General features: G+C 35.3%; 2 protein-coding genes across 5 annotated transcripts; one reads left to right on the forward strand and one right to left on the reverse strand.

Moving 5' to 3' along the window:
• The first annotated feature begins 41 nt into the window (after positions 1-41).
• On the forward strand, positions 42-5,034 carry LOC108666684 (single-stranded DNA-binding protein, mitochondrial). Of its 2 annotated transcripts, none has more exons than XM_018153604.2 (4): positions 42-238; positions 2,559-2,679; positions 3,849-3,968; positions 4,436-5,034. In XM_018153604.2, exons 1-4 carry the CDS (start codon positions 221-223, stop codon positions 4,636-4,638), a joined length of 462 nt encoding a protein of 153 aa, XP_018009093.1. In that variant the 5' UTR covers positions 42-220; the 3' UTR covers positions 4,639-5,034. The 2 variants fall into 2 exon arrangements, with proteins under 2 accessions (XP_018009093.1, XP_018009092.1); XM_018153603.2 differs by lacking the exon at positions 42-238 and adding an exon at positions 1,149-1,345.
• LOC108666683 (NADH-cytochrome b5 reductase 3) lies at positions 5,026-12,252 on the reverse strand. 3 transcript variants are annotated; one of them, XM_018153601.2, is made up of 8 exons: positions 10,655-10,828; positions 9,468-9,681; positions 8,945-9,063; positions 8,440-8,545; positions 7,341-7,439; positions 6,888-7,082; positions 5,998-6,188; positions 5,026-5,742 (listed from the first exon to the last, which is right to left on the reverse strand). In XM_018153601.2, exons 1-7 carry the CDS (start codon positions 10,682-10,684, stop codon positions 6,016-6,018), a joined length of 936 nt encoding a protein of 311 aa, XP_018009090.1. In that variant the 5' UTR covers positions 10,685-10,828; the 3' UTR covers positions 5,026-5,742; positions 5,998-6,015. The 3 variants fall into 3 exon arrangements, with proteins under 3 accessions (XP_018009090.1, XP_018009091.1, XP_047738941.1); XM_047882985.1 differs by lacking the exon at positions 5,026-5,742 and adding an exon at positions 12,110-12,252 and having other exon boundaries at positions 5,756-6,188; positions 10,655-10,779; XM_018153602.2 differs by lacking the exons at positions 5,026-5,742; positions 10,655-10,828 and adding an exon at positions 12,110-12,252 and having other exon boundaries at positions 5,755-6,188.
• Positions 12,253-12,873: the final 621 nt, after the last annotated feature.

A 12,873-nucleotide genomic window follows, 5' to 3' on the forward strand; every position in this document is an offset into this window, starting at 1 on the left:
CCGATAGATTGAAATTTGGAACTGGACAATTCAAATTGTTTGATTTAATTGATAAATTCTGTTTCTTGTGCCTACAGAGTAGGTATGGATTGTTGGCTGTTCTTGTTATAGTTGGTACAACCCCTTTGTAATTATATATTCACACCCTGACACTCATCACAGTTTTCAGCTTATTTGTAAATATATTAGATTTGGTGTATACTAACAGACAAACACCACAATGCTGCAGTCCTGTATGGTGAGTTATATTGCTCTTTCAGATAGTATTTGTAATTTTAAAATATATTTAAAAGTGCTGCTTAATATTTTTATATTATTACACTTTATATTATTTTTTTGTACAGAGCACTTTCCAAATTATATGTAATCCTTAATATTTCTTCTAATATATTTTCTAGGTAATTTTTAGTACAGGGTGCGGCGCGGGAACTTACTTATTTGAATTGCGCGCCACGTGGCGGCCATTAGTCCTAGGAAGGTGGCGCCATGCGCAATATGGTGAACGGGCTATGTTTTTCGTCCACTCAGTTCAGTTGCGACCATGCAGTGGTCGAGAGAGGAGCGCGCGTTCGCAGTCTCTGTGTACTTTTCTAGTGGCCGGTCTATCGTTGCAACCCATCATTTGTCCAAGTCATTTTAAAGCTAAGAGATAGGTACATAAATTCAGTTACTGCCTTATTTGATAAAATTTATACTATTGATATTATATCATTACTAGTTGTTTTTTATTGCGCTTTCAAATCAGGAAGTTTCTTTCTTAATAATGCAAATTGACACATTTTTGCCCATGATTTTTTAAAAGTATTTGTAAAAATATCTATTTATCTGCAATTTTTTAAAATGATGCACAATGTTCCCAATTGGATAATGCTGGTATCTATGATAGGTACCTTTAACCACACCTAGGATGCTGCTATTTTTCATGGTTTAATCCTGCATTTGACAAGACATGGAATATATGGCTTAATTAGCTCCCATTTGTTTGGGGCTTTATTATTATCAATTTAATTGAGTAGAGGCCTTCATGTAGAAGCTGTGATCAACTAATGAACTTCTATCTGAGGATTTAAATCCGAAGAATATATTTTAGATATTAAGTGTAATGAACCGATAGATTGAAATTTGGAACTGGACAATTCAAATTGTTTGATTTAATTGATAAATTCTGTTTCTTGTGCCTACAGAGTAGGTATGGATTGTTGGCTGTTCTTGTTATAGTTGGTACAACCCCTTTGTAATTATATATTCACACCCTGACACTCATCACAGTTTTCAGCTTATTTGTAAATATATTAGATTTGGTGTATACTAACAGACAAACACCACAATGCTGCAGTCCTGTATGGTGAGTTATATTGCTCTTTCAGATAGTATTTGTAATTTTAAAATATATTTAAAAGTGCTGCTTAATATTTTTATATTATTACACTTTATATTATTTTTTTGTACAGAGCACTTTCCAAATTATATGTAATCCTTAATATTTCTTCTAATATATTTTCTAGGTATTTTTTAGTATATTTCAAGTCAAAATTGGTTTGAATTATGTAATAAATTTTGGCCTATGAAATATGTCATGATACTTATTTTTTTTGTCATAAAACATGTTTTTTTTTACCAATTCAAAAGATGATAAATTAAAAAAAATTTTCTTTAGTGAAAACATCATGTTTTCAACTTCAACAGTTCAAAGATTTAGAAAAATACAAGTACAGGTACGTACAGTGTGTTATATACATACACACACTATCATGGGTGTTATATTCCTGACCTAAACTGCAAAATTGAAATCACAGATGGGGAGTTGACCAACTGATAGTACTTATTTAAGTATTTACCGTATATTGAAGTCATTTGGTTGGTTTCCATTGTTTGAGGAGTTTGGAAACCCTTTTTGATACTCTTGCTGTAGTTCTGCAGGCTGCTCAAATCTACTGATTGACTTTCTCAGAAACCTGTTACCAGGAAAGACCCTTGAATAGTTTTTCTCATGATTATATCTTGTAAACCTGCGATATGACGTGCACTGTTATGGGCACTCCTTGCATTGAAGCTTTGAAGGCCTTGTAAGGCCTTTAGAGTATTTTTTGTTATTTAGTATCAAGTTTTGTCACACAGAAAACTTGGGAAACTAGCTAATCTAACTGCAGTAAAATTAAACAAAAGACAAATCCAACCTAATGAACTTGAAATCCCAACCATGACCTTGGTTCATCAGCCAACTGCCAACTGGAGTAAGTATTGTAACTATGCCATGGAATGGACCTGCTTTCAACAACTTCATCATGTCAACTATAATCATTAAAATTCTGTCACCATAAGAGTAACAGCAATCTGGAACAAGAAGAGGAGATATTTAGGGGAAAATGCATTGGAGAGAGAATGGCAGCACACAAAATACAGAGCAAAAAGTCATTCTCTCACAGTGCGATAAGGGGAAGGTCAACAATACAATCACTAGAGGAAATTCTTGTATTCAAAAAATATTTTAATTATGTATATAAACTATTAGAAGATCTATTTTTGTATTATCATGCAATAAAACACATTTTCTTCAGAGACACTGTGGGTCGCTGCTGCGTGTTGCGGTAGCAGCTCCCCAAGCCTCCTCGCTTCGCTATTGTTCCCTAGAGACTGGTGCTGCCCCAACATCCCCTACTACAGAGAGATTTGAAAAAAGTTAGTTGAATTTTAACCATTTTTATCCTATACCTCCATCAATGTTTATGGTGAGGAAAACATCATTGTAAATTATTCCATAAATAAGTGTGAGACATTTTTTAATTTTTGCTACTCTTCAGTCAATGATTTCATCTGCCATTGAAGTTGGGTATGGTTCAAACTATTATCTAATTGATGTTTAAAATAAAATACTTAAAAAAAACTTAAAAAAAAACACGTTTTTCTTGTGGACTAAAAAGTAAAAAATAAATTATGGTTCGCCCCAAAAAACGTGTGTCGGGCAGATTTATGATTAAAGCGAAAAGCACACAACACTTAAATTTTGGAAATTTGATGGAAAACGATTAAGACTTGATTAAGTATGACTTGACGTATGTATCGATGATACGCAGCGTTAGCGCCTGCTCGTCTATAATGTGAGCGCCCGCACGTCATACTATATATATACTTTACTCAATTAAACTAATTTCGGTCTCTAATTACTAGTTTTTATGATTGTATCTGAAATTGTTAGGCAAAAATAGCCTGCATGCCGAATTTCAGATCTCTAAAACAATCAAAAGTGGGCTAATTTTCGTTGTCAATGTTAACAACAAACAAATAAACAAACAAACAAACGCGAAGCTAAGCTAAGAAAAACGTGTTAACTACAGCGGCACTGTGTTAATTGGTGCTATTCCATTCCAGGAAGAGCATTGCCTTCTGAAACTTATTAACTTATTTTTAGAGCACATAAAATCTTATAACGTGCGCAAGTAGCCCAGGAGTGGGAAAAGATTCTTGCACCAACTGAATAATCCAATGGAAAAATGTTCAATGCCTGTTTGTGTGGGTCAGGGGATGTCAGGTTGACATCAAGATTTCCTTTGACTTCACAATTTTGTAAAAATTTGCATCAACTTTTGACTGTGAAGAATTAAAATCTAAGCGTCTGCCGGTGTTTAACTGTAATATAACATGCACACAGAACTGCTTGCAAATCCTTGAAATGCTTCATGGCATTTTTAACTCTACATTTCACTTGAAATGAACTATTTACATACTATACCAATAAGCCTCAAAGCCGATCCGGTGATTTGTGAGTAGGTGAAAATTGAAATAATTCGCATTATTTACCCATTCCTCATTAAAGTGAATTATTCATATCCAAGTCGTATTATTTTAAGGTGTGAATCAAGTGACGCTGTTGGGGCGGGCGGGCAACGACGCAGAGATGCGCGGCACGGAAGCGTACCCTGTAGTCCAATTCTCGATGGCCACGCACATCAACTATCAGAAGGGAGAAGGTCAGTTGCATGGTCGCAACTGGTAGTGTTTCATTGACATCATGAAACCTTGAAGTGATTTGCAACGTATTGTCATTCGAATTTCAAAGTAGTGTACAATAATTCATTAAATTGAATTGAATATGTTAATTTAAATTGAATATGTTACTGATGCTGGTGCTTCTGAACTATTCCGGTCATACCGAAATGTATGAATTTCTTCTAATTTATTGACAACTACGGTACGCTATAATGATTTTGAAAATGAGCTTTTTACTAATCAAAGCCTTCATCTTGAACCAATAGACAAAGAAAAAGAAGATATTGCGCAAGCATCCTTTCCAATTGATATAATTCACTATTGTTTCAAGCCGGATTCCTTGCAACCAATAAGTATTTTTATAGGACTTCACTCACTGTACGTAAAGACTATCCACAAGTCGGCATTTCCTTCCTATATAAAAATTAATAATTGAACCGTGTTGCAGAGATGCTGCAAAACACTGTGTGGCACCGAATCTCGGTCTTCAGACCTGGCCTGCGCGAGTCCGTTTATCAAAACCTTAAGAAGGGGCAGCGAGTGCTGGTGCAAGGCAGACTCGGCTATTACGAGAAGAGAAATCCGGAAGACGATACAATTATACATAGAACTGCTAGTATTGTTGCTAATGATGTCGTCTTATTCGCATAACTCTATCAAATTTTCAGATAACCTGCAGTGTTTCGAACCAAAGGGAAAAATTTCATACTATTGAATTTTTCTAGCAAATGTAGTAAAGGGTGTAAATAAGCGTTTGATGGAGTATGTTTAAAAATTCTTTAACCCGTAAAAACGTTGATCTCACGTATGATATTCTTGAAGAATTTTCATTGTCGAATAGTAACAATTCAAAAATAATAACAAATGGCAGGTAAGACGTTTCGCTAGTTTAAATTGTACCATTTAAATATCTTGTATGCTGAATGAATGAAACGGGCGACTGCTCGAAGTTAACAGAATGATCTTGATGTGTAGACCGATTTAACAAACCGGTTTGCCAAGAATATATCTTGTTATCCTTGTTCAAATAAAACCACGTTTCAGAAATAACTTGTATAATTCAATGTTCACTCAGATAATATATAGTGCGTATTTAACTTTTCTACGATACGAGGCAAATATTTATTCACAAACAATATTGGCAATCGAATAGAAAATAATCACAGTCATGAAAAGAGGGCCCACTATCGCCAATCGTGAGGATAGTTGCCGCAATGATGATGGCTCAAGCATATGGTTTGGAAGCACCACAAAAACAAGAATTAGTGTACCAATTAAGTCAGGCATAAACCCAGCTCCCGAGAAACAAGAAAATGCAGTATCAACATAACAAAGGCACCAACATAAGCGTTTCAAACCAAACATTATTATAAGCTGCTAAATATTCTAAAGTAATTTCTACTTGTGACAAATTGGCAAGGAATCGGTGTGTTATTTTCATTATGAACAATGCCATTGATTAGCGACGCACGAAGTTCCAAGTCATTTTAAATGAAATCGTTGACATTCGTACTGCTTGTCACTCGCGCTTCACGTACTTATAAACCCAATTGATCTGATCCTCTGATCTTATCATTTGATTATAAGGATGCTCCATCAATGTTGGGTACAGTAATAGTATAAAGATTTATTAGAGAAAACATTTTTATTCATGTGGTGTTCATTATTAACATGGAAAAAATTTTTGTTCATGTGGCACTGATCAGTAATGCTAACAAAACTCAGAAAGATACGATATCCTCGTGTGTAGTCGATTTAAATGAAATCGTTGACATTCGTACTGCTCGTCGCTCGAGCTCCATGTATTTATAAATCCAATTGATCTGATCCTTATCAATTGATTATAAGAATGCTCCATCAATGTTGTGTACAGTAATAATATAAAAAATTATTAGAGAAAACATTTTTATTTATGTGGCACTGTTCATTAGAAAAAATTTTTATTCATGTGGCACTGATCACTAATGCTAACAAAACCACAAAGATAAGATTTCCTCTTGTGTAGTCGATTGCAGATTTGGTTGCAAGTTAGTAAGCGAATCTGAGGCTTGGTTTGTGGCCGAGCTTTTCCAGGTTGGGGATGCAGGCGAAATTGACCATTGGGGGAGGCCCGCAGATCAACGTGAGCGGGTCGTCCGAGGCAGGGAACAGATGACCGCTGATCATGTCGCTGTTGACGAATCCGCTGCTGTACTTCCATCCTGAGAATACCACAACATGAATGCTATTAGTATGAGACGCTCTGAACTGTCATGAACCCTCTGTACTGAAGTGCTGCAGTAATAACTAAGAAGTAGCTGACCCAGATGGTTGTCTCATTTTCATGAGACCCAAATGCTGAAGACAATCCTATGCAAGTATCTAATTTGGCTTCGAATACGTAGTTGTACCGACATTTTCGTCATCCATTGCCAACACGCTAGAAAATTTATGATCATTGCATATTGTTGAAGTGAGGAACGAAGAAATAACTGCTCTACAATACTGTCAAATATAATTTCAGTTTAGAATCATATAGGTAGTGATTTTTGAGAAGCTATTGATAAAGAGAGAACAGCATTTCAAAATCAGCGCTACATTTTGAATTCGAATCATGCTGGTTTTACGAGTTTACATTTGTGTGGAGCTGTTAGTTACGAGCTTCTCTCGAACTATTATGTCCATGCGGAAACTAATTTGTAGGATAGTAGCACGACTTGTCTGTGTGCATTTTATCCTCGTCGGGTGTAAACCTCAAATCCGCCTCCGCCGCTGCCAGTACCTGTTCCCAGCCAATTTGTGTTTTACTATCCGTGTTGTTCAGTGGTAACGCTTATACACGAGAGAAGCTCGTTTTTCCAACAGCTCCACACAACATTCATGGACGCATTTGACATTGAATACAACGTTCAAAGTCTCACCTTCCTCGGGGCGGTCAAGCGTGTACCAGAGTTTAAACCTGTCAGCATTGGAGGCTGCAAGTTCGTCCAGCTCGTCCCTGAGGAGGATGTCAGCCTCGGTCTGGTTAGCGAAGAGCAGAGCCAGTTGTGTCTTGTCATCTTCGTCGCGCAGCACCTCACGCACAAGCTGCAGCATGGGAGTGATGCCAGTGCCACCTGAACAGCACACGTCTCAGTAATCGTAGTGATGGTATACAGATAGGAAACATAGGTATCCATAGATAACAAAGTCAAACAGAAAATAGATATTAAACAAAAATGAAGTTATTAATGCCTATTGTATAGGTCAAAGAGCCATTTGATTTTACCGATACCGGTATATAGAATAATAGTACCGACCGACTAAATGCAGTTACATATGGCGTCAAATAAATAAATTGAACAAGTAAGCAAAAATAATTAAACTCTTCCCACCAGCAATCATGTTGACTTTCTTGGCGGAGAGGACGTTGGGCGGGCTCTTCTTGTCCGGCTTGATGGCGAACTGGCCTCTGCCCAGGTACGACAGCAGTCCTGAGGGCCAAACATTGAATAGGCAAGAAAATTATGTGCAAGCAGGAAAAAAATTATATGCAAGCAGGAAAAAATTATATTCAGGCAGGAAAAAATTATATTCAGCAGGAAAAAATTATATTCACCAGGAAAAAGTTCTATGCCGGCAGGAAAAAATTATAGGCAGGCAGGATAAATTATAAATAGGCAGAAACATCATTGATTTTTAGACATGCTGGCAGATCGGCCCGATATAGATAATTGACTGAGATTTCGGAATTAATTAATCTGTATCTTGCCCAACTGTGTTCTATAACCCTGAATCATGTTAATAAGTAAAAATTAAAGTATGCTAATTAAGAGGAACTCATTCAAATGTCAGCGCTCTTATATTAAGCGCCACCTGAGTACAGGGATTCGTGACAGATCTAGGTATATGTCAAGGAAACTACCTATAAACCCTGATACTTGACAATCCCACTAACAAGCCCCTTAATGACTTTCAAATCAAAATAACAGCAATTAAAGAAATTCATTTCAAACCCACATTTAACATGCACCTCCTATTTAATGACTAACCTACCACTTTGAAAATTAAGAAACAAATTTTCTGTCATCAGGATTACCTTACATATATCACTTAAAAATTAAATCTTAATTTTGTATCCAACTCCCTACGTACTATCCATTTTCCAGCGCCTCCATATTCTTTTAGATATATTCATAGGCCAGACGCACTCAAACAGCTCCAATTTATTTACGTACAATATCAGGCTTTGAAAAAACAAACACACACTTCCACAACTATACCCTAGAATTCATTCTTGAAGGAAAAACACTTATAGACCATAAAATTAAAATACCCAGCATCTTAATGTCATGAAAAATAAAGTAACGAGAAAAAAATGACAAACTCTTTAATTTAGGAACTATTACTAATCAGTCAAATAAACTCAAGAGACAGACAAGCCTAATTTCATTACATTATAAAATAAAATTAATTTCATTTGGGAGGACTGACCCGATGGTCCTCGGACGTCAATGGTGTCACCAACTTTCATGTTCTCCAGATATTGGCTCATCTTGCCACCTTCAGGAAACTTGGGATGGACGTTCTTGAAGTAGACCTGTACCAAAGACAAGTCAATTAATACAACAGTACTAACTATATGAAAGGTATGTCTGTCAGTTTACTTGTGGTTTCTCTTGGAGTTGAGATCATTATTAGAAATAGCACATAAGTAATGAAATATTTTTTCAAAAATATTGTGGCATTTAAAGTTATGCACGCATTCAAATGCATTTTGGGTAAATTTGTACAATATTTACAGCATAACAAAATTCTCTATTCCCACCAGGGTTGGTGATTTTNTGATTTAATCACATGATTTAATCATTTTGATTTAATCATTGCCAACCCCAATTCCCACTCCTCAAATTAAATCAACGAGTAATCATGCACCATTAATCAAATTATTAACTTCCACAAGAAGAAGATTTGCTTTCCACAAAGATTTCCACGTCACCTTGATGACGAGGTCCATGTAGCCCAGCGTGTGGTCAGACGTGACGGGCGTGTAGGGTCGTACCACCAACTGCCCGTCGATGCGGGCAGACAGGTAGATGTGCTGACCAACCGGCAGTCCTGCCAACACAAGTAAGATTGTCATTCTCCCCTGTGCTTGTCCTAACTCCTAAGGCCAATTTTATAGGTGAGTAATGTCATGTCTGATTCCAATTTTAATGCATCTGCGTTTTTTGGGCTTGATTCACTTATGTAGGTTAGAATGTGCTTGTATATATGACTTGCTACTAGTTTTTCTAGACACTTAATCCTTTGGTTTCACTCGCTCATAGACAGCAGATAGAAACTTATAGATGTATCTGTATAGCTATTCTTGCCTTCTACTCACTTGTAGTGTGCAAAAACAGAGTGAAGAATCCAAAAACATTTAAAGAAATATTTACCCAAAGCTTTTGGCAGAGACAGAACTGAAAATTGAAAATAAAAATATGAGAGATATGAAAAGACAGAAACCCAAAACTTACCCAGCACATGTTCAGTTGAAGGGAGGGCAAATGTAAATCTGCGGGTGTCATGAGAAACTTCCTCCCTATTGATGAGCTTGAGAGGGTATTTCACATTGGGGTCTTGAAGAGTTTTTGGCTGTTTCTTGCCAGTGATGCTGCTGTAGGAGAAGTAAAGCTTGGCCAGAACTGCTGTCCCAATCACAACACACATGCCAACCACCACTGGCACAGTCTGAGGAATGCAACAGGAATGACATCAGTAACTCCATTTGAATTAATATATATTGTATCTTGCACTAGAATTAATGATGGTTTGAGTTACCAAAGATATAATGAAATGCAAATTTATCTATTTTATACTAGACCTTTTGAAGCATGGTAGAATGTGTGATGGAAGTAGAAAACTTAATTTTTGAACAAGTTTTCTTTATGAATAACATGAGTTTTTATAAAAAAAAAACATGGCTCAACAGTAAATCAGATAATTTGTTTTCTCAAGTCTTCACCTGAAAAAGCATATTTTTAGGGAATAAATAACCTATTATTATCATAACATTTTTATCAGCCTTGAAGAATGATCATCTACAGACCATATTTCCAGTACCTATAATGAGAATTTTAGAGCTAAATTCATAACTTTGTGATGCAACTGCTGATAAGCCAGGCAGTTATAATTACCGAAATTTGCATAAATTCAAACAGATAGATGTTGTGCATTAATATACTACTACCCGGTATATACTAAGAAAATGATATGCCTTTATTAGCAGCTAGAGCCAATAATTCACCCACTTAAAGTAAAATAATGAAGTATTTTCACAAAAATGCTATCAACAGCAGCACTGGACACAATAAAAAGAATGAATGTGCAATGCAACCAGGAAAATATCTGGTCATTCTATACTAGCCTTCAATTAATATTTTTCTGTTGCAGGATCTCTAAATTTGTTCTGCTTGGTTATAAGCTTTTAGTAATTATAACTAAAAACAATCAAATAAACCCAATGATTACAATACGTACCTACCAATTAGTAGCAAAGACCACAAATCCCATCATTATTAGATAGCAAGCAATTATATAATGAATGTATTATGTAATCAATCCTTAACTTCATGTCTCCCAATAATAAATAATAAACTAAAAACCAAATATATAACATCTCTGAATAAATCCTGTTACTAAATTACAAAAAAAAATCCCTTACCTGCCAAGCAGATTCATCAGAGTGAACCATTTTGCTAAAATAACTTATTCTATAGTTCCACAACACCACCGCAGGACTAGGCGTTAACAGGTTAGTTTTGAGGCAACATTAAAAATCTTTCACTCCTGGAATGAAAAAGTAATTCAACTGTATTACTTGCAAAGGTTCTAGATAAATCACTGTAAATTTTTTAATTAAATTTACCATCAGCTCATGCATGAAAAGAATAATGATTCTTTTCAATAAGAGTAAAATTTAAAACCAAATCCCACACACCAAAGAATTATAAACAATACAAAATGTTGAGATGTATAAATACACATTAAATAAATAAGTACCAGTATATAAATCATTTGCTCAAAGTTCACAGGTCACACGTTTATAGATTTACATGCTCTTTTTTGGTCAAATTTTCCAATCTTTGAGACAGAAAATTTAAAGTCAATGAAAAGGTTCAACAAATTAATTAATAAATTTTAATTATGGCAGCAGGTATAGCTCCTAGAAAACTTTTAACAGATAGAAATTTCTCATTCCAGGTGATGAATTTCACATGTTCTAGAGCATGAAAATATGGGGATACAACTTTAATGATAAATTAGCAGTATTAACACATGTTTAGTTTTTTACATAAGCAATCAATGTCAATAGACTTTTGTAAACAATACATTTCATCGGACCGATTGGCTCTGAAAGCAGTTTTGAGCAACAAATATAGCCAAATTAGAACTTATTTAACAAGTATATATGATAAAAAAGATACTTTTGATAAGAAATAAGAGAGATAAGTTTTTCAATTTTAACAGCAAAAAAAATCCATATGCTTAAAACCTGACTTTAATAGGTACTTTTATTTTGAAAAATTTCAAATTTCTTGTCCATTGATCCTTTAGAACGTTTGTTGTTGTTGCTGACCAATGCTGTCTTATGTTTTTTTAGTATATGGTAGTGTCTTGTCTTGTGAGAGGTGGTGCTGTGTGTGGGGGTGATAGGTCAGTGATGCCAATGGTAATAGGTCTTTCCAGGCACTAATGCCACTGATAGAACAGATAGATTCACAACCATCACTGGTTTGCTTACATAATTTTTGCATTACACAACACCATGGACAAGCCAGATACTCCTTTATCAACCAGAGTTGAATGAATGGCTGATTTGACCATGAGCCAAGCTTCCTGGAAGAACTTATCCTCAGTGGGACAGGGACTCTTACCCAGGAGCTGGGTGCAAGAGACAGTTCTCACATTGCACCACAGCTCTAGATATGGTGCTAATGTGCTGTTTAACCAGTCCATAAACATTGGTGATGGGTTAAAAATCACAAAATACCATGTTCTTCTATACTAACTATTGAATTGCATCATGCAGGCTATTACTATATCTTAAATCATACAAACTGAGCTAGAATAGCCTCTTAGCATATATTAACTGAGCACCAAAAAAAAAAACACATACCCTCTTGATTATTTCACTCATTTTGATGAATCCTTGATTTATAACTGCTGTGAGGAAAAGTAAATAAACCTAGTAAATTATTTTATTTGTGGAGTTATTCAATACTTTAACTTAAGATCTGTAAAATTATAGACAAATCAGCAGAAGAGATTAGGCTTAGCAGTTAAATGTCAGCTTTGAATTTATTACAAAATAAGAAAAGAAATTATAGAAGACATACTGAAACAGTAGCATATGACATAATAAATTAAAGTCATCTATAGGTACACAGACCGTACACTGTAAGTGTAAGTCTGTAATATTTGCCAACTTGCCAGCTGCCAAGTATGTAATACAAAACAAAGTGCCTTCACTGCTAGGTATAGTACTGAAAAAGACTGCTCCATACTCCATACTCCATAGTATGCATAGTCAACTGGGGAGTGGGGTTGGGCAGTGAGCAGTGAGCACTGACCAGTGACCACTGTCTATTATAATTTAGAATTAAGATCAACAGTCAACACATGGATTTAAATTTTCATAGTTTACAATTTCTTCAGTAATTAATCATTTTACTGAAAATTCAGTAAGACTAAGAGTAGAGCAGGAATAAAATGAAAATCACTAAATACAGCCTTATTCAGCAATTGATAGCTACCCAATTTATGAGTTCACTAATAATCTTATCAAAAAAAATTCTTGCCAATGGCTCCAACTCTCCAAGTCCNTTTTTTGGATGTAGTTAATCTGCAATAATACCACTTTATGAGAGCACAATAACAATC

Source organism: Hyalella azteca, unplaced genomic scaffold (genome assembly GCF_000764305.2).
Source record: "Hyalella azteca isolate HAZT.00-mixed unplaced genomic scaffold, Hazt_2.0.2 contig11738, whole genome shotgun sequence".
Classification (NCBI taxonomy): Eukaryota; Metazoa; Arthropoda; class Malacostraca; order Amphipoda; family Hyalellidae; genus Hyalella; species Hyalella azteca.

Bases quoted from the DNA above. Each gene is read 5' to 3' on its own strand.
- LOC108666684 (XM_018153604.2), top strand. The intron at 2,680-3,848 runs GTTAGTTGAATT...TATTATTTTAAG, and splicing joins TACAGAGAGATTTGAAAAAA to GTGTGAATCAAGTGACGCTG. The intron at 3,969-4,435 runs GTCAGTTGCATG...ACCGTGTTGCAG, and splicing joins CAACTATCAGAAGGGAGAAG to AGATGCTGCAAAACACTGTG.
- LOC108666683 (XM_018153601.2), bottom strand. From the start codon at position 10,684: ATGGTTCACTCTGATGAATCTGCTTGGCAG. The intron at 9,064-9,467 runs GTAAGTTTTGGG...TTGTGTTGGCAG, and splicing joins TTCAACTGAACATGTGCTGG to GACTGCCGGTTGGTCAGCAC. The intron at 8,546-8,944 runs GTGACGTGGAAA...TCTTTGGTACAG, and splicing joins ACATGGACCTCGTCATCAAG to GTCTACTTCAAGAACGTCCA.